The 20,568-nt window shown below is 44.5% G+C and overlaps 1 protein-coding gene across 1 annotated transcript in view; it reads right to left on the bottom strand.

Moving 5' to 3' along the window:
- Window positions 1–20,568, bottom strand: part of Surf4 (Surfeit locus protein 4) — a 100,205-nt gene that overhangs the window by 40,302 nt on the left and 39,335 nt on the right. The window contains exon 3 of the mRNA XM_037413148.2: window positions 18,188–18,231. Coding sequence (XP_037269045.1) covers window positions 18,188–18,231 — 44 coding nt within the window. The remainder of the gene's footprint in view (window positions 1–18,187; window positions 18,232–20,568) is intronic.

Genomic DNA, 20,568 nt, shown 5'->3' with positions numbered 1-20,568 from the left:
GCCGTTCTCAGCATTATGTATACACTCTAAGTTGTTGCTATATTCATTGCTTTACCCTTGCGGAGAAACTGGCTTTTCTTAATTTCAAACAACCATGTCGTTCACCACTGCGAGGATATCAGATTAGGCGCTGATGGAAACTCCGAGACCACAGTGACGACGGATCTTCAGAGGTCGACACGTCACGCGCTTCCGTCTTGTGCCGCGCCGCGATTTTATAGGCTGGTAGCTTTCACGATTAGCAGATTAGTTCTGGCAACACGACGGCGCGTTGAATGCAATACAACGAATGCGATAGCAAAAAATTTTAATGTTATAGGAAGTAAGGCTGGCAGCCAACTCTTTTAGATCAGATATCAAGGAACCCGTACAAAATGCTGGTGTGAGCCAATATGGCCACTAAAGGTAGAAGTGCTCTTTTCACACAGTCCCTTCGCGCTGAAACTGCACTGATACTCGCCGAGATAGCAAGCGCACCAGCCATCCCGACTGCCCTTAAAATCCTACACGAGTGGTTCCCCCCCTCCCTCATTCCCGCGTTGTTTCATGCTTGTTCAAGACGGGTGCTTTACTTTCTGTTTGAGCATTCGACGGCAGTTTTAACACGCAGGGGATGTTATCTTACGCACTTTCCAGGCGATAATCTGGCGACTCATTTGATCTCTGCTTCTGCAGCGCTCGTGCGCTTTTACCCGCTCGTGAAAGTTACGATGCGAGGGGGCATGTTATCAATTTGGACTTGTTATGAAACATCGTTGCGACGGCAGAAACCCGCCGAGAGTGTCCATATAATTGCTATCGCAATAATAATGCAGTTTTTTACTGTAAAATAAGTGTTTTGGGTTAGCTCTGCCTTCAGTTCCCCTTTTGCTTAATTTGCGCATTTATTTTCCAAATTTTGATACAGAACCTGTATATAATAAGAACCTGTATATAACGAAATCCTCTTTATAACAAGTTTTTTTCTGGAATTAATCAATATCGTTATATCCAGGTTTAACAGTGGACTGTTTTTTTAGCACACAGCATATTTGTTGTGGTTACGAACCACGTGCGCAGAAACTATTGCTTCCTTTTTTTTACGCTCACAGCAAGCTAGTAAAGCAAGCCATAGCACAGACCTGCCTTGAGAATGCTTTGAACAGGTCGTGCCACCACAGCATTTCTACGAGCTTCAAAACTCAAGTGTCCTGGCTTATGGCTTCCAGTTTTCCTGAGGCATTCATCACGTCTGTCGCTGAGTCTATTGTGCGGACTAGTACGGCAAAGCAGAAACAAGGACAAGATTCAAGCAACACGGACACAGAGCGTGAAAAGATAGCAGTTATTCCGCACAAACACCAGATATCTCACAGGGTCAAGAAAATTGGAAAATGTGCGGGAGTTCGTGTGCTGCTTTCGGCCCCATTCAAATTAATCAGCCTTACTAAACAGACAAATCCCCTGAAGACTCATTCATCTTCAAAAAATAAAGTTAAACATAGCCCCGCCTCAGTGGTCTAGTGGCTAAGGTACTCGGTTGCTGACCCGCAGGTCACAGGATCGAATCCTGGCTGCAACGGCTACATTTTCGGTGAAGGCAAAGATGCTACAGGCCCGTGTGCCGACTTGAGTGGACATTAAAGAACCCCAGTTGGTCGAAATTTTCGGAGCCCTCCACTGCGGCGTCTCTCAAAATCATACAGTGGTTTTGGGACGTTAAACCCCACATTCAATCAATCAAAGTTAAACATAGGACTTCATATGTACAATGTTTCTGAGAAGTTGTCTATACGATATCCCTTTCCTATTGTGCATGTTATGTTGGACAGACCGAAAGGTGTCTGAACGATCAACCGAGGAACACGCTGACAAGGTCTGAAATGGGAAAGATGGGTTTCTTACACAGCACTGCACTGTGTGCAACTGTGTGCCCCTTTTCGAGAACACAGTGACGCTGTATAAACACAGAGATGATTGCACCCGAAGCTATGCAGATGGCACATGAACAGGACTCGTGCCTTAGCTAGTCCTGTGTCTCTGTCCGAGAAGGAGTTAAGGTTCCTCAAAAGTATCAGCACGCACAACCACTGATAGTTCGTTTAGTTTTCTGTATCGTTTCCTTAGATTTCTTTTTTCTTGCCTTACTCTTCTTTGCATTGCTCTTTTTTGTCATGTGGCTTACTGTGTCCTTTATATGTTTTCGCACTCTGCATATTAAACTCAGTTGAAAGCTAGCACTCATTTTTCTTGTCCCTTTGTTATCGTTCTGAGCTCACGCTATAACAATCATCAATGGTTTTGTCTAGGAGTTGCCTCGTCTTTCCGATAGGTGTTTACTGCGGTCAGCGGACCGTAGGACAAGCAGCGTTGTTATTTTATCTGGTGGGTCGAGAATAGAAAGCTTCACAAGCTAATGAGTATAAAATCTTACACCTTCGTTTAAGGTTAGGGTCTCCACGTTTGGGTTGATTTATGACGCAAACAGCACGTGGCAAACACAGCCTCCATTTTTCGCTAAAATTAGCGCACCGGAGAAAAATTTGAGACTGGTCAGGCATTTTTATGCAATATGACGCAATTACAGCTATGTCAGAGTTTTGGCCATTTGGTGCAAAATGTGGAACTGTATCAAACTTGCACAAATGGTGCAGCTGTTGCACCCCGGGTTGTTTTCGCACACGTGACTAAGATTGCTGCAAAAGATCATAAGTTGCAAGTATAGCATCTACTGATCTCTATGTCAGTGTCATACTTATTTCTGCAAAAAACAGTCGTCAGATTTCTCGGATGCCCGAAATTCCGGACATGCCTGTTTTCCAGGACTGGTCTGTGGCACCATCAATTTCGTCCTCTTAATAGAGTCAATGTATCAAAAAACCCGAAATTCCGAACGTTTATAACTTTCGCCATCCAATTTTCTGGACTCTTTACCGCTAACCGCAGACTCGAAGTCACTACCAACGCCACCATTTTGGTTATTTTCGGACCCCCAAACTCACCTCACCATGTAAAATCGAAAACAAACCAAACCGGTGCATGCCAATCCGTTGCCAGTCATTGCTTAGGCCACATGGTGCTGTGCTTCGACAGTGGGAAAAGCTCCACTGTGGACCTATGGTGTGTGCTTAGACTCGTGCAAGGCGGTTACACAAAAGACCCTCCGGAACTGTTTTTGCCACGCGAGCTTCATACTGGATGCTGAGGCCTGAAGTGGACAGCATGTGCGACGAACTTCCACCCGTAAATGTTGCCTTCAACAATCTGCATGCAGCTGGTGTTTAGATTCCAGCCATGATAATGATTCCAGCCCTTGAGGGCTCCGCTGATGCTTACGAAGACCTTGAGCTGTGTGCGGAATAAACCGATGATGAAATCATTCGTCGAGTTTCGGAAGATTCAGATGACTCCGACACCAAGATTGAAGAGGCAGCGCCTACACAGCCAAAGAGCTTGGAGTTGACGCAAGCGCTGAAATTGTCATTGGTGTACAGTGACAGCATGACATAAACTGAAGTTGTGGCAGACATCATCGTGGCCAAATAGAAAGCCGTGGAAACGAAAATAAGCAATTTTTTTGGCGTCTGTTTACAAATATGGTAGCGCCGGCCACTTCGGACTTTTTTCCTGTTCTGTCTTTCTTCCGGCTCTTTTCAGAGCTGCCTAAACGATGCGTTTGCTGAATTGCAATGAGAATCCTGTATTCCTGCTGCGACCCTCTCCGTCAGTGAAAAATAAATACTAAAACACACTAAAAAGTGTGTGTTCGCTCTCATTCATTTTTCCGGACTGCCCGATTTTGCGGACGTTTCTGCGGTCCCTTGAGGGTCCAGGAAATCAGACGTCGACTATACTGCGCTAATAAATGCTGAGGAATAGCGAGTGAGTAATAGACAAGAAACGGACTGACACACATTACGTAAAAAGCACATAGTCAATAAATGCCATGGACGTGCAGTGTAAAAGTCCCCTTTAGCTGGAACCATTTCTATCTAGGTCCGATGGACCGCTGCTCAACCAGGATTTGTTAGAACGTAAGAGATTGTTAACCGGAGGCTCACCTCCTAATCTATCTTTACATATGTGAGAGTCAAGTGCCCGTCGAAACTCTATGAATATACAGTTTTGTACAGACACAGGGATGAAGAAATGCATCTGATGATGATTAAGGCAAGGCTCATCAATAATAGTGACAGCGCAAGAATGAGCCAACCATCGTTTAACATGTATAAAGAGAGAATCAAATGTCTTAATTAACAGTCATCTTTCACGCGCCAGACTGATAAGTTCACCTGTTGCCTGAGTAGCACAGGTAAACAACGCCTTCCTTCTTTTCCGCCCTTGTGCAACTCCGCAGTCGTTAGTGCTTGTGGTGTCGTCTCTTTTCTCTTGCGTCTACATTTGCACACCTCGTCTTTTTAAGAACGAACTTAATACACGCCACTTTATGGATGACCAGCTTGCCCTAGCCACAACCCTTCTTTGCCTGCTGATTACTTGTTACCACATTTCTCTATACCCTACTTTCCTATACATGAATTGGAAGTATAGCACCTACCTATCTCTATGTTAGTGTCACGTTTGTTTCTTTAATGTACTGTGCTAATACACGCTCAAGAAGAGCGAGCGAGCGAGTAATAGACAAGAAACGGACAGATACATTCCCTCTTGATAGCTTGTGGTCACATTGACACGTACCCCAAGTATGTCGAAGCGACAGATGCTTTCCACTCTTTTTCCAAGCTCCGAAGAACGCGACTGCAACTCACAACAGTTCCCGCGACATGCTTATTGACAAGCCCACGATAGATCCTTTGAAGCAGCGCGACAAAAATCAAGTGTTGATTATTTCTCACGTTCTGGGCTGGGACAAGGAAACGAGAAAAAAGAAGAGCGCGAGCGAGAGGTACGGGGACGCTCACGTGAAAGCAGAGCGCTTCCGAGCGGTATTTTTTTTACTTTTACCTTAAAGACGGAGTTGAGTCTGATCGCAGTGTCTGGAACGCCATCGTCTTGAAATTCGGTGCCGTGACCAGGATTGAAAACCAGGACCTTACGGACGCTAAACAGTCAACTGCAGCGGCATGGACCGACTGAAATCGAAGCGGACGTCGCGGTGAGCACAGAACATGAGGATTATAAACGAGGCAAGTGCTCTCCTCGCTAACGACTCTGCCTCCTATGACCAGCTCAATTCCATATATGAGAGGCTGAAGGCTAATAACGAAGAGCTTAAAACTTTGAACAACGAGATTGAGCAGCATATACCTGACGAGGAGGTCAAAGTCGAGTTTAACGCCGGCTTACAATACGAGGACAGTGCTACGTGTATTCTCGCAGAGATTCTCAGCAAGAAAGATCGCATGCTAAGGACATTGACCGGAACTCAAGAAACAGTTGCCCAGACAGTCGCAGCACCATCAGACGGAACTGGAGTTAAAATTTCCTAAACTGACAATAGCTCCTTTCCTTGGAGACCTATGCAACTGGACCGAATTTTGGGAACCATTTGACCAAATTGTTCATAGTAACAATCGCATCACTGCCACAGAGAAGCTTCATTACCTGCGACTGTATCTGAAAGGAGATGCTGCATCAGTAATTGCGGGCCTTCCGACGACAGAAAGTTGCTACAGTGACGCCATCAACATGCTACAAAAGCGATTTGGGGACAAGACGCGCCTGGAGCAAGAATATTTGCCAAGCTACGGATGTTAAGCCCTGTCCATTCATCGACTGACACCAAAGCGCCACGCAGCTTGTACGACCAAGTTCTAGTGGATATCCAAGGCTTAGAGACTTTGGGTGTGCACAAGTCGTCATTTTCGTCAATGCTCTGCGACATCCTATTGCGTGCACTTCCACGGGATATAGTCGTGCAGTATCATCGATCATGTGCCGTCCAGTTGGCATATGACTCGAGAGCTGAAGCTACACCCGTGGGACTGGACCGTGTGCTCAACTTCCTTTCTATCGAGCTGGAAAGCCTGGAGAAAAGTGATTTTAAGGATGCCAGAGGACGAGAACATGGAACACTCCCCGTGGCCAGTCAGTCGACGTACTCTCGGCGTGGGAAACCGACGTCATTTGTGCTTCACAGCAACTCGGTACGAGAAAAAAAGGACAACTGCGTATTCTGCTCGTCCAGCCATCACAGATCGGAAGCCTGCACAGCTGACTTGTCACTGACGCAAAAGGAACTGCTTTCCAACGACAAAAGATGTTTCCGCTGCACCACCAAAGGACATCACGCACGGGACTGCAAAAAGATTTCCTGCTCCAGATGCCAAGCTCGACACGCTACAAGCATGTGCAATCCCGATAGGTGTTCACGGAAGTCAGACTATGCTAACAAGAACAACGAAAAAACTACGACAGTCTGCGCATCACTTGGAAGAAGACCCGTCAAGGAAGGCTCTATCACTTGCGTTTTCCATCAGACTTTCAGAGCATGGGCCATGAATGATGACACCTGCCGCTAAATACGAGGCGTTTTTGATGGTGGCAGTCAGAGGACTTTCATAACTGAAGATCTGTCCAAGCACCTACAGCTGAAAAGCGTGGGAACAATTCGAATAGCCTTCAATACTTTCGCAAGTACATAGAACCAAGAGGCTAAGAGGGGTCGCATTGTAGAACTACGACTGCGAAGCAAGTTTTCCGACGCGGAAATAGTCTTGACTGCAATAGAGATCCCAAGCATCTGCCAGACTGCAATGAACTTAGCCTTCGTTGCGTCTTTCAAGAAGCTGGGAAACGATGTCGCCAATGAGCTCAAACATCCATCTATCATCACTAAGAGTGGCATCAGCGTACTTATCGGGTCCGATCAGATGTGGAAAGTGTTGACTGGCAAAGTTTGACGGTGCGAAGGCAACAAATCATTGATCGCACTGAACTCCAAGCTTGGATGGACCTTCCAGGGAAGCACATCGCGCTTGGTGTCCCGACCAACTGCTTCACAAATGATGGTGTGCGTGCTAAAAGCCCAAGCTACCGATTCCGACGAGATTTTGCGCTCCTTTTGGGAACATGAAAACATAGGAATTACGAACACGATAAACAAGCCACCTGAAATGAGCAACACACCATGAGGCATTTTGAGCAAACGATTAGCTTTATAAACAGAAGATATGAAGTGGACCTCCCTTGGAAGGATAATTTTGAGCTTCCAAGCAACAAGCAAGTCGCCGTAACTCGACTGGACAAGCTTTTCAACCGTCTCAACTCCCGGAAAGGACAGCTCGAAACGTATGACCATACCATAAGAGAGTACTTGAGGGCAGGACACGCCGAAGTAGTCAGTGATGTACCTGCAGAGGTGACGAAATTATATTACATGCCGCACAAGGAAGTCATGCATGAACAAGCACTGACGACGAAAATGAGAGTGGTGTTTGACGCTTCGTCACATGCCAAAGGATGCAAGTCCCTTAATGACTGCCTTGAAAAAGGTGACAACTTATACCAAGACGTCGTGCAAATTCTGCTACGCTTCAGAACGCACTCGGTGGCAGTTCTCGCGGACATAGAAAAGGCATTCCTATGATTGCGATTTGGGAGGACGACAGAGACGCTTTCCACTTTCTCTGGTTTGCAGAAGGAGATTTATCCAAGGGCGAGCTGCAAGAATGGAGGATGACACCAGTGCCTTTTGGAGCTACATGTAGCCCATTTTTGCTCACAGCTACTATTCTCTACCACGTGAAAAGAGCAGCAGCTGCTATGGCTCAAACTGCGCAAACTCTTGCCGAGTCGTTTTACGTGGATGACTTAGTCACTGATGCCGACACAAAAGAGGAAGCCGCTAAACTTTGCTGAGAAGGACGCACAATAATAAAATCGACCGGCATGACATTGCAGAAATGGACAACAAATTCAGGAAATTTGATGCGAACGCTTGAAAATCAAGTAAAATCTACTAGTAATGAGATAGTCGTTCTTCACGAAACGTCGGTCAAGGTCCTGGGTTTGGTTTGGAATCCTGCAAAGGATGAATTCAACTTTTCGGTTGAAAATCTACTCCGGTTTCCCACAGCACCGATGGACACAAAACGATTTGTCTTGCAGTCAGCATCAAGAATATTTGACCCGTTGGGATTTGTAGGACCATATACTATTGCCATACGAATGTTGTTTCAGAAGCTGTGGATACGAGGGATTGGCGGGGATGAAGTACTACCCAATGACCTGCAAAAAGAATGGAATGATTGGGTCATCTAGCTGCCGCAACTGCAAGACGTCGTCGTTCCTCGCTATCTGGGCGGTGGAGCAAGGAAACCCAATTTGCTTCAAGTACGTGTTCTCTGCGATGCCAGTCCAGTGGCATACGAAACAGCGATATATGTCGTGTCAAGTTTTAAGGAGCCGAAACTGTTGATTGTGAAGTCTCGTGTACCACCCATTAAGGAAACAACGCAGCTACGATTGGAGCTGCCAGCTGCCTTAATCGGCTCAAGAATGTTGGCATACGTGAAAAGCACTTTAAAGAATGTTCAAGTTGACTACACAATGTCGACAGATTCCGCCATCGTGTTGTCATGAATAAAAGGTGACGTCAAAAAGTGGAAACAGTTCGTAGCCAACAGAGTCAATGAAATTAGGTGCACTACAGATCCATCAAAGTGGAGATACTGTCCTGGAACGGACAACCCAGCTGATCTACTCACGCGTGGCGCGACGCTTGAAAGACTGCTGCACAGCTCAAAATGGTGGCGTGGTCCCGAGTGGCTAACTAAACCGATGTCTGAATGGCCCTTACAGTTCAGTGAACTAGACATAGCGGAAGCCACCCAAGGTGAAGTTACAACAGTCCACATCGCACTAATGACACACTTCTCAGTTCCGATAATTGATATTCAACGGTACAGCACGCTTCAGCACGCTTCAGCACCTACTCAGAGCCACTGCGTGGGTTTTCAGGTTTACTGACCGATGCAGAAAAAGGACGGATCATACAGGACATCTCGTGGTAACAGAAATCCTGAACGCTGAACAGTATTGGATAAGATGTACACAAGAGCAAGGCTTTCTTGAAGAACTCACCGCTTTGACTAACGGCCAACCAGTCGAGTCTACATCTAGGATCCGTGAACTACGCCCTTACATAGACAAAGACGGAATTCTTCGGGTTGGAGGCCATTTATACCTGATGCATTCCACACAAGATGTCAAGCACCCAATCATAATGCCGTCAAGGGCACTTTTGGCAAACAGAGCCCATCTTCAAGTCCTACATAGAGGAGTTAGAGATACACTTACGCAGCTTCGGGAACGCTACTGAATTTGTCGAGCTCGCTCCTCGGTAAAAAGAGTGCTGCATGGCTGCAATATATGCAAGCGTTTCAGTGCGGGCCCAGGAAGTACTGACAGTGCTCCGTTAACAAGTCATCGAGTGTCACCAACGAACCCGTTCGAAGTTGTAGGAGTTGACTTCGCGGGCCCTCTGTATGCACGCACGGAGAAAGGGGACGTGAAGTGCTACGTTGCACTTTTTGCGTGCGCCGTATCTAGAGCCGTGCATCTCGAGCTTGTCTCGGAAATGACATGCGAGGCTTTCCTGCTGTGCCTTCGACGATTTGCAGCTCGGAGAGGATAACCTAGGGTGATCTATTCTGACAACGCACGAAGCTTTCACAAGACATCGGCAGACATAAAGCAACTACACCGAATGTTCTCTGAAGAGGACGTCTCTGGTCACCTCAGCACCAACGGCATTTCGTGGAAGTTTATTGCACCAAATGCTCCTTGGTGGGGTGGATGGTGGGAGCACCTCGTACGATCAGTGAAGCTTCCACTGCGAAAAATTATCGGCAAAGCTCGTCTGAACTATGAAGAAATATCGACAGTGCTAGCGGAGGTCGAAGCAGTCATAAACTCTAGGCCTCTGACTTTCATCGAGACAGATGCAGGAGAACCTTGCACTTTGACACCAGCCAAACTTCTCCTTGGACAAAGGTTGACTTCCATACCGTATGCAACCACTGACGAAGTCACCAGTAACTCCAAGCGAGCAGACGCCATACGCAGACACATCTACAGAAAGCTGCTGGTTGAAAGTTTCTGAAAGCGTTGGCAAAAAGAATACCTGTCGAAAATACGATCTGCACACTTTGCCGACACGAAATCAAATACAGCATTGAAGCAAAGAGACATCGTTCTCGTGCATGCGGACAACACGCCACGCCAGCTATGGAAGCTTGCAAGGGTCACGGAAGTGTACCGCAGTGCCGACGGTCTCATTCGTTCCTGCAAGATCAAGTTGCAAGGCAGTCACCTTGTGATAAGGCCGATACAAAGACTGTATTCACTTGAACTATGTGTTCAACTTTGCGCGGCTGGGAATGTTGATTATTTCTCACGTTCTGGGCTGGGACAAGGAAACGAGAAAGAAGAGCACGAGCGAGAGGCGCGGGGAAGCTCAAGTTACAGCAGAGCGCTTCCGAGCGCAGTTAAATAAACAAGTATTTTTCGCCTTATATCTTAAAGACGTAGTTGAGTCTGATCGCAGTGTCTAATCGCCATCGTCTTAATACAAGCATGAGGAGCAAGGTTGGTGAAGTCAGTGTCAGGGAGTGAGAACATTTCCAAGCGATAAGAACACTCAGGTTGTCAATGTCATCATTACTAGCACATTCTCACTTGGGATGGTATGGGCCACACTGGACATGTCACAGTAATGTCAATGTGAGCACCTCCTTGGCTTTACCTTCCAGGTAACAAATGCCATTCAGACTTTGCCAAAAAGGCTTGTGAATACTCAGCAGTCGAAGGAAGGGAACATCTCAAGGTTCAAATTTCATGTCAGTGGCCCTTTAATAACTTGCCTGACAACCTGTAAACCCGCGAGCAAAAGCATATGTACCATTGCTGTGCATAGGATGGATGGATGGATGGATGGATGGATGTGGCTGTACCCTTTAGATCGGGCGGCGGCTAACGCCCCCTAGCCGTAATACCTAGCGAACTAACCATTATTTTTATCTTTTTTTTTCTTTAATTTAAGAATTCGTACTTTGCAGTGAAGGGTTTAATTTTCACTCGTGCCTTGACTTTAGCCACCAATCAGATAATTTCCTTCTAGTTAATTCTACCCGCTTAAAGTCTATTTTGCCCTCCCGGTCCCTAAACCCCAGTGCTTTGAAGAACTCTGCGCCATCATCCTGAACTATAGGGTGAAGCCCTTTACAGAACATTATCAAGTGTTTGGCAGTTTCTTCTTCCCCTCCACACGCACTGCATACAGTGTCTACCCCTTCGTATTTGGCCCCGATATGTCTTGGTTCGCAATACTCCCGTCCTGGCCTCAAACAGTAGAGAACTACCCCGAGTATTATCATAGATCCTTTCCTTGGCAATTTCCTGCTTAAAAGTTCGATAGATCTCTAGTGCGGATTTCTTAATCATGCCAATTCTCCACATGTCAGTCTCCATTTTCTCACTTTCTTCTTAACCGATAGTTCTTTTTGGTTTGGCCACCTGCTGTTTTCTAAGTATTTACCAGTCACTTTCCTGGTTCGCTTCCTCCATTTTGTATCGACATTCTTCAAGTACAAGTAGCTGAAAACCTTCCTAGCCCAACGCTCCTCCCCCATTTCTCTCACTCACTTCTCAAATTTTATCTTGCTGCTAGCTTCCGTGCCCTCAAATGATGTCCATCCCATATCACCTTGTACTCCCTGATTTGGTGTATTCCCGTGAGCTCCTAAAGCAAGCCTACCTATTCCACGTTGCTTAATTTCTAATCTTGCTTGAACTTCTGACCGCATTGCCGAACGTCAGCCCAGGAACCATGACCCCTTTCCATATTCCTCTCACAACATCATACCTATTGTAATTCCACAGTGCCCTATTTTTCATCACTGCTGCACTCCTGTTACCATTACTCGTCACGTATATTTCGTGTTCCCTTAGGTACTCGGTCCCATTGCTTATCCATACGCCCAGATATTTGTATTTATCTGTTATCTCTAGCGTGACGACCTGTATTCTAAGATCACTACCTTCGTTATCCTTGAAAATCATGACTGCTGATTTTTCCTTACTGAATCTAAAATCTAACCTATCTCCCTCATTACCGCAGATGTCCATCAATCTCTGCAAATCTTCCTTGTTGTCGGCCATTAGCACTGTATCATCTGCGTACATTAATGCTGGTAGTGCCTGATCAATGAGTTTTCCTTGTTTGACTAAAGAGAGGTTGAAGGCCATTTCACTTCGCTCTAATTTGGCCTCTAATGCTTGTAGGTACATCATGAATAATAAGGGTGACAGGGGGCACCCCTGCCTAAGCCCCCGTTTTACCTCTGCAGGCTTGGATACCTGTTTTTCCCACTTTATAATTACCTTGTTACCTTTATAGATATCCTTTAAAAGATTAGTGACTACATGTTCCACGCCTAGTGTGTCCAGTATTACCCACAATTCCTCTTGAACCACGCTAGCGTACGCTCCCTTGATATCCAAAAATGCTAGCCACAGGGGCCTGTGTTCCTTCTCTGCTATTTCGATGCACTGTGTCAGTGAGAACAGATTGTCTTCCAACCTCCTGTGTTTCCGAAACCCATTCTGCGGTTCCCCCAGCACCCCCTCATTGATTGATTTGTGGGGTTAAACGTCCCAAAACCACCATATGATTATGAGAGACGCCATAGTGGAGGGCTCCGGAAAGTTTGACCACCTGGGGTTCTTTAACGTGCACCCAAATCTGAGCACACGGGCCTACAACATTTCCGCCTCCATCGAGAATGCAGCCGCCGCAGCCGGAATTCGATCCCGCGACCTGCGGGTCAGCAGCCGAGTACCTTAGCCACTAGACCACCGCGGCGGGCCCCCAGCACCCCCTCACCCTCTATCCATGCCCGCAGTCTTTCCTTTATAATCTGCATCACCAGCCTGTAGACCACTGATGTCACTGTTGTAGGATGGTAGTTGTTTATGTCCGCTTTGTCCCACTTTCCTTTATAGATCATGCTCATCCTGCTAAGTTTCCATCCATCGGGAACTTCACCATCGATTATTAGTTTGCTCGCTGCCTCTCTCAAAGCCTGCTTAGACTTCGGACCTGATGTCTAAGCGAGGAAGTTTCTTTCCACAATTCTGCCGAGGCAGTTTGGTGCCGTGTTTTTTTACCGAAGGGAAATACTGTCGTGTTTGGTTATTTTTATCGACCACCATACAGCGGTGATACTCCTATGACACTGCTTTCTGAAATGGTACAGTTAATTCCAGACAGTGTACTCCTGAGTGGAGATTTCAATCTACCAGATTTTGACTGGATAACCAGTGGTACACAAAACAGGTCGTCAGTGTATACTTTGTTCGGCGAATTCTTGAGAGTGTTTGGTTTTTGTCAATATGTGAATGTTCCAACGAGACATGATGCCATTCTGGATTTAATATTATGTAATGACCCAAATATTGTTTCCACTGTATCGGTGATTCCTGGTATAAGTGACCATAAGGCCATTGTGGCAGATTTAAAGATAGAATACTGCCAAGTAGCACAGGCAATACCCCGACAAATTTTCCTGTATGAACAAGGTGACTACGATTCTTGAACTGGTATAGCGCATTACGGGGAAGAAGAAATAGCCGAGCAGACCGACACAAGAGGACAGAGCGCTAACTTCCAACTGAGCTTTATTGTCAAACTGCATCAAATATGTAGACCAGCGCAAGCATACAAAACCACCCTAACGCAACGACAAGATAACACACAGCATCACACCGTCACATATCACAGATTCATAGGCGGTTATTCTGATTAAGGAAGGCCACTTCATGTTCAGATAAAATCAAAGAAGGGGCGCTAATACACGTGCTGCCAGCTCTTGCTATACAATGCGCTTCTATAATTTCTCGAGTTAATTGTGACGGGTGCTTTTTTACCACTTCACATTGATCAAACATGGGGGTACATCCACAATCGTGGCAGTGAATTCCAATGTGGCCCTGGATTGCTTTGTGAACATTATAATGATGCTCTTTTAGCCTTTCATTAAGGCATCGCCCCATTTGGCCGAAATACCACATACCACATGAGAATGAAATCGCGTAAACAACCCCCGCTACACACGGCACAAACCGAGTTTTGTGCTTAGTTGCGCAACCAGTGGTACGTGATTTGAGAGGGTTGACTGCTTTGCAAAGCCGCTGTAACTTATCCGGCGCTGAAAACACCACTCTGACGCTGCATTTCTCCCCCATCTTTTTTAGCCGGTGGGAAATGTCATGCACGTAGGGTAAAACTACGGGTCTTTTTCGATCGTTAGATTCCGGCTGAGCCTCGGAGTTGCAGCCTTTCTTTATCTGTTTTAGTAGCTTTTCAGCTATAGATGCCAGTAGGATAGCTGGGTACCCAGCACTCAAAAGCCTTTCAGCTTGAGCTACAAAGCTGCGCTGCATGACAGTATGACACGATTTCCTAAGAGGATTGATGAGAGAACGATTTGTGATGCTGCGCTTAACTAACTTGGAATGGGAAGAGTCATAGGGTAAAAGGGGTTTTCCATTTCTAGGTTCAAATAGCCAGCACACATGGTCAGGTGAAAGAATTAAATTCAAATCTAAAAAGCGTAAGCTATTGTCAACTGGCAACTCATGAGTCAATAAAAGCGGTTTAAAACGTTCTTTGAAAGTCATTACAATACCGTCGGTTAAGTGCTGGCAGGCAGCGTCGCTGCAGTCAATGAAAATTAAAAAGTCGTCTACGTAACAACATATTTTGGTGACACTATTTGGTCCAGCATGCTCATCAGCAACCGGTCATGATATGCAAGGTATATGTCACTAAGGACATACTTTAAAATTCTTTAAAACTCATTACAATACCGTCGGTTAGGTGCTGGCAGGCAGCGTCGCTGCAGTCAACGAAAATTTAAAAGTCGTCTACGTAACGACATATTTTGGTGACACTATTTTGGTCCAGCATGCTCATCATGCTGGACCAAAATAGCTCGACCGTTTCTTCTTTCCCGTAATGCGCTATACCAGTTCAAGTACGACGAACCAACTCGCCCAATCTTCAACACTCGTGGACTACGATTCTGTTTCTGCAGAATTAGAGTCGTATTACCCAACATTCTTGCTTTTGGCAGAAAGTCGTTGCTCTTTAGCTCTGTGGTCTTATTTTCGTGATAAGCTACTTCACGCAGTTGAAACTCATGTACCAAACAGAATTCTAAAGAAGAGAACAAAACAAAAGCCTTGGTTTAATAAAAAAATTCGCAGGTTAATTAGGAAAGCACGAAATTCGTACAGAAAATTTCGCGATAGGAGTACCGCGTCTAATGAACAAGAACTTAGGCATGCAAACCTGACACTGAAATCGGCAATAAAAACAAGGAAGGATACTTTTTTTGCCCAATTAAGCGATAGGTTAAAGCAAAACCCGAAAGAGTTCTGCAAGTATGTTAAACAAACTAGAAAAGACGATACAAGTATTCCTGCTCTGACCGTGGAGGGTGATACTTTGTGCACCGATGAAGAAAAAGCTGAAACTTTTAACAACTATTTCCAATCAGTTTTTACTCAAAGCACACCTGGCGATGTGTGGCGCTTCCAGTCACGTGGACTTCCATGAAAGACGTGGAGGTTGACATTACTGGTGTTGATTGCTTGTTACGGCAGATAGATACAACTAAAGCAGTTGGACCAGATGGTTTATCACCATTTGTTCTTAAAAACTGTCACAGCGTTATTGCAAAGTATTTATGCGTTATATATGAAATTACACTAAATACTGGAGTTGTCCCACATGACTGGAAAGTTGCAAACGTTATCCCGGTTCATAAATCAGGTGATAAAAAGCTTGTCGAAAACTACAGACCCATCTCGCTAACAGCAATTTGCTGTAAGTTATTTGAGCACATCATATACAGTGAAACAGTTAAACACCTAGAGTCAATCAACTTCCTCACTCCATCTCAGCATGGTTTCAGAAATAGACGGTCATGCGTAACTCAACTAGTCGAATTTCAGCATTACATCGCACAATCTATAGACAGTGGCGCTCAAGTAGATGCAGTGTTCCTTGACTTCCGGAAAGCCTTCGACACCGTCCCACACAATCTGTTAGAATTTGCAATGTTCTCTGCAAACATAAACGTTAAAGTTATCAATTGGGTAAAGAACTATCTAAACGATCGACAGCAGAACGTAGTGCTTAACGGATCTAAATCATCTGCGGTAACCGTTACGTCGGGTGTACCACAGGGGAGCGTATTAGGACCTTTGCTTTTCCTGATTTATATTAATAGCATAGTCGATGGTATTACCTCTCACATTAAGTTATTCGCAGATGATTGTGTAGTGTTTAGAGTGATTAAATCGCACAAGGATGTTGAAATTCTGCAGCATGATCTGTACCGAATATCAACGTGGTGCCAAAAATGAAAAATGAGTCTAAACGTCCATAAATGTTGCTGTGTATCATTCACCAACCGGATTAGTAAACTAGACACAATATACGAAATAAATAATTCAATAATTAGCAATAAATCCTATTATAAGTACCTGGGCGTCAATTTTTCAACAATTTCAAGTGGAATAAACACATTGACATAACTGTGACCAAGGCAGGCCAGATTTTATACCTCATACGCAGAAATTTTAGGCAAGCTTCACAGACCGTGAAACAAACCCTTTATCTCATGTATTTAAGACCTATTTTAGAGTACGCTTGCGTAATCTGGGATCCCCATCAGCAATACTTGATTGACGCATTGGAAAAAGTTCAAAACCAAGCAGCCAGATTTGTTAGCAATAACTATAATTCCTTTGCAAGCATCACAGAAATGAAATGAGCATTGAAATGGGAGACACTGATGGTAAGGAGGCAGAAACTCGGGCTTAAATTTCTTCATTGTATATATTATAATGGAAATGCCATTAACCCTCTTGATTATCTGTTCACACCAACGTACGTCTCTAATTGTCAAGACCATTCACGAAAAATATTAAAATACCGTTACAAAACCCACTCTTTCGGTAGTTCTTTTTTCGTAAAAACAATACAGGAATGGAACCGTCTACCAGATGATCTCGTCAATGAAACTGATAATGGATCCTTTTTTTCTTCATTGTAACAACTCCTACAATATCACTGCCACTAAGAATGGTTCGCTGTCTCGAAGCGTGTGCGTGTTTTCAAATGCATGACTGTGACGTTGTTTTCACTCACCAATATTCGAGTGTTATTTTTTTCTCTTAGAATATTTCGAGTGCTGTTTTATTTGTTAACTCTATTGTTTCAATTGAAAACTATGTAGTCAAATCATTATGTGTACCTTCCCTACGTGATGCCTCACGGCGATGTAGGTGAAATGTAAATAAATAAATAAATAAATAAAAATGTCTTTATCGGCATAATTGAAATGCCATCTGGGCCTGTTGATGTACTACTAGGAACCCTTTTCTCAGCCCTTTCCCACTCTCGTTGTGAAAATGGAGCCATCGCACCCCTTGATTCATCCTTGTCTATTGTTGTGCATAAAGCACTTCTTTGTTGAAATTTTTCTGTCACCCTTGTTCTTATATATTCAATAGCTTCGTCCCCTTCTAGCCTAGCACCTTGGGCTGTAGTTATAAACCTCTGCTCTAGGCTCGTCTCATTTCTTAGAGAGTTTAGACGGTTCCAAAATTTCGCAGCTGCCTTTCTATCTTTTTTATGTACTTCTGCCAGCCACTGAGCTCCTTTTCTTCTAATCTTTTCATTGATCAGAAAGGATGCATCCCCTCTACAGCTTAGAAAGGTTTCCCATTTTCTTTCAACATCATCTTTGCTGTTGGCACCATCTAGCGGCATGCCATTTGCTGCCAAGCGCATTTATCTTGACAAATTCCATAATTATAATGCTCTTGACAGCTGTTCCATCAAAAGACTGCTTTTGACTAGAAGGCATAGACAGCGACTTCGGCTCGCGCTCTCTTGGTCTGTATACTTTCGCTCACAGGTGTATCCGCTTGGCACACAATCAATCAGCCACAACATGCACGATTTGGATTGCCTCAGCTGCCAGGCACTGCCACTCAGGCCCCACCCCTGGTATGGGCAGGCCTACAGTTCTGTACTTCCTAACATATTATTATTAAATGAAAATTGAGCCATTAAGGCAAGTCTTTTCCGGTGAAGCTATTGCAAAGTTGGGCATGCAGCTATCTCACAACAGTAGCCCCACTGATTCAGTAAGCCAAACAAAATGCTCACCTTAGCAGGAAGCCCAGATCCCACAGTATGTTGTATGCAAATGTCTGAAAATGGAAAGATAGATTATTAAGTACACCCAATGGTGAGTAATAATGATTATTGTTGGGGTCTAATGTCCCAAAACTACCACATGATCACGAGAAACGCCAAATTGAAGGGCTCCGGAAATTTCGACCACCTGGGGTTTTTCAACGTGCACCTAAATCTAAGCACATGGGCCTCAAGCACTTTCACCTCCATCGAAAATGCGGCAGCCACAACCAGTTTTTGATCCCGCGACTTGTTGGTTAGCAGCCGAGTGCCTTAGCCACTTGACCACCATGGCGGCGGGTACACAGTTGTGGCTTTGTTTAAAACTTTGCATTTGTAAAGTGGAGAATCTACAGCATCTGCGAATTCCATTCAAAATGTCAGAAACAAACCATTTCAAGTGCCAGATTACAAATATGCAAGAACTGTATCTTCTAGATGCATAGCAAAAGCAAGCTGGGCAATGGGGTCACTTTGCATCCTCACTGTCAAAAAAAAAAAATTACTGTTTGCAAAAGGTCTTTCTTACTGCCTGGTTGCAATGAATGCAGCATATATTCAGACAGCTATCCTTGTCTAATTTACTACTTACTTCGCCTCGGTTAACGCATCAAGCTTTTCTTTTGACCCACTGGCTACACAAGGTAAATACTTGCACGAACTTTGTTTAGGTGGTGCAAGTACCACTTCCCTCGCTGTAACTATGTGGGCATGCAGCGGCACATAGCACATTGCAATTGCTCTCGACTCACAAAAATGCCCTATAGCAGCAAGTTTGCAACAATAGTGTGCTGGGAAACTAGCACTGATCATTTTTCAAGTCGATGAGGAAAGCCACTGCCCATTGCTGTCAACTCCCTGTCAAGCAACTGCATATAGTGCCACAAGACTTGACTAGCTTAGATTTAAACCAGAGGCATTCAGCACTCCAAGAACAACTGCCAATAGCGAAATACACTTTATAACACTTCCCATTCCATAAACATTTTATTCATGGCATTCAGACTCTAAACTGAATCACGCAGTTCAGCAATCTCCTATGCTGAGCAGCTCCGAGTGAAACTGGGAGCTTCTCTGCATACGAGACTGCTCAAGTGAAACTTCATCATCAATTCTTCAACAAAGCAATTTCTCTGATTCAGTTTTGGCAGCTCAGAGCTCCCATAACCACACAGAATGCTTTCACCTTCAATCATCTCAATGTATTCTGCTGAAACCATCTTCTAAATCAGTTATTGATCACCTTCTGTGGAACCAGTGCTTTCATTTTATGGCAGGACCTTAGCAAGATATCGCTGAGAACTGCAAATCCTTCATCCACGACAAGGTGGAGGAAGGATCAAATCAAACCTGCTCTACGAATATTCTTTCGTAATCTCTTTTAGATCTGATACCATAAAAGGTCGCAGCTAGATACGTAGTTTAGCTAACCTACAATTAAATCCTTCGACGCATCCAAATCGACACTCTCAATATTGGCATGTGCCGAGACCGCACACAAATTATGGTTTTCAGACATTGCGTTATTGCTTGCCGAATACACTAAATAAATTAGGAATTAATCGTGAAAATGTTCGTATGCTTTCTAATATTTCTATTTTCAATATACCTACTTTGTTAGTTTGCGTGTAGTATTATTTTGTGTTTGTGTACTTCTTTCTTTCGAGGTATAGCTTGTGCGTTTCTGGTTTCTATAAGCTTGTATAACTTTTTGTTCCGACGAAAAGCATGTGCATTGCTGGTTTAAACTGTCCAGTGTTTGCTTTTGCCGTTTTGTTGACACCATTACCACGGGGATATGAGGCCCTGTTAAGCTGTTTTTACACAGATTTTTTCCCCTGTCCCAGCCACTTACTGTACAAATGTATGTAGTAAATAAACTAAACTCATACTCAAGGTACGTGAGCGTGTGTTGATTCCGCACACTTTAGATCAGATTCCTTCGCTAGACCCACCTGGAGAACACTGTATATCTAATAATGTAACAAAGAATGAATACTGTCAAGCACCTACAGTATGCCACTGAACAGTGCAGAACCTCTGACGCCTGCACTACACTATATAACCATAACAACAATGTCACTGTATCCAGTCAATATAGTTGCAAAGGCATCATTTCCTCCGAAATCCCGACCAGGGCACAGGCAGGGCCATAGCCTTTAGTTTATGGCTGGACAAGCCCTCTGCTAAGTTTTTCTTGCCTCCATGAACCCCACCCACTTTGATTTCAGAGAACTGTCACAGAAAACAGCTATTTTTGTGATTGAAAGTGATTTTTGATTGATTGATATGTGGGGTTTAACGTCCCAAAACCACCATATGATTTTGAGACGCCGTAGTGGAGGGCTCCG

The sequence above is a fragment of the Rhipicephalus microplus genome, chromosome X (genome assembly GCF_043290135.1).
Source record: "Rhipicephalus microplus isolate Deutch F79 chromosome X, USDA_Rmic, whole genome shotgun sequence".
NCBI lineage: Eukaryota > Metazoa > Arthropoda > Arachnida > Ixodida > Ixodidae > Rhipicephalus > Rhipicephalus microplus.
The sequence above is the reverse complement of the archived record's forward strand: the minus strand, read 5'-3'. Positions and strand labels throughout refer to the sequence as shown.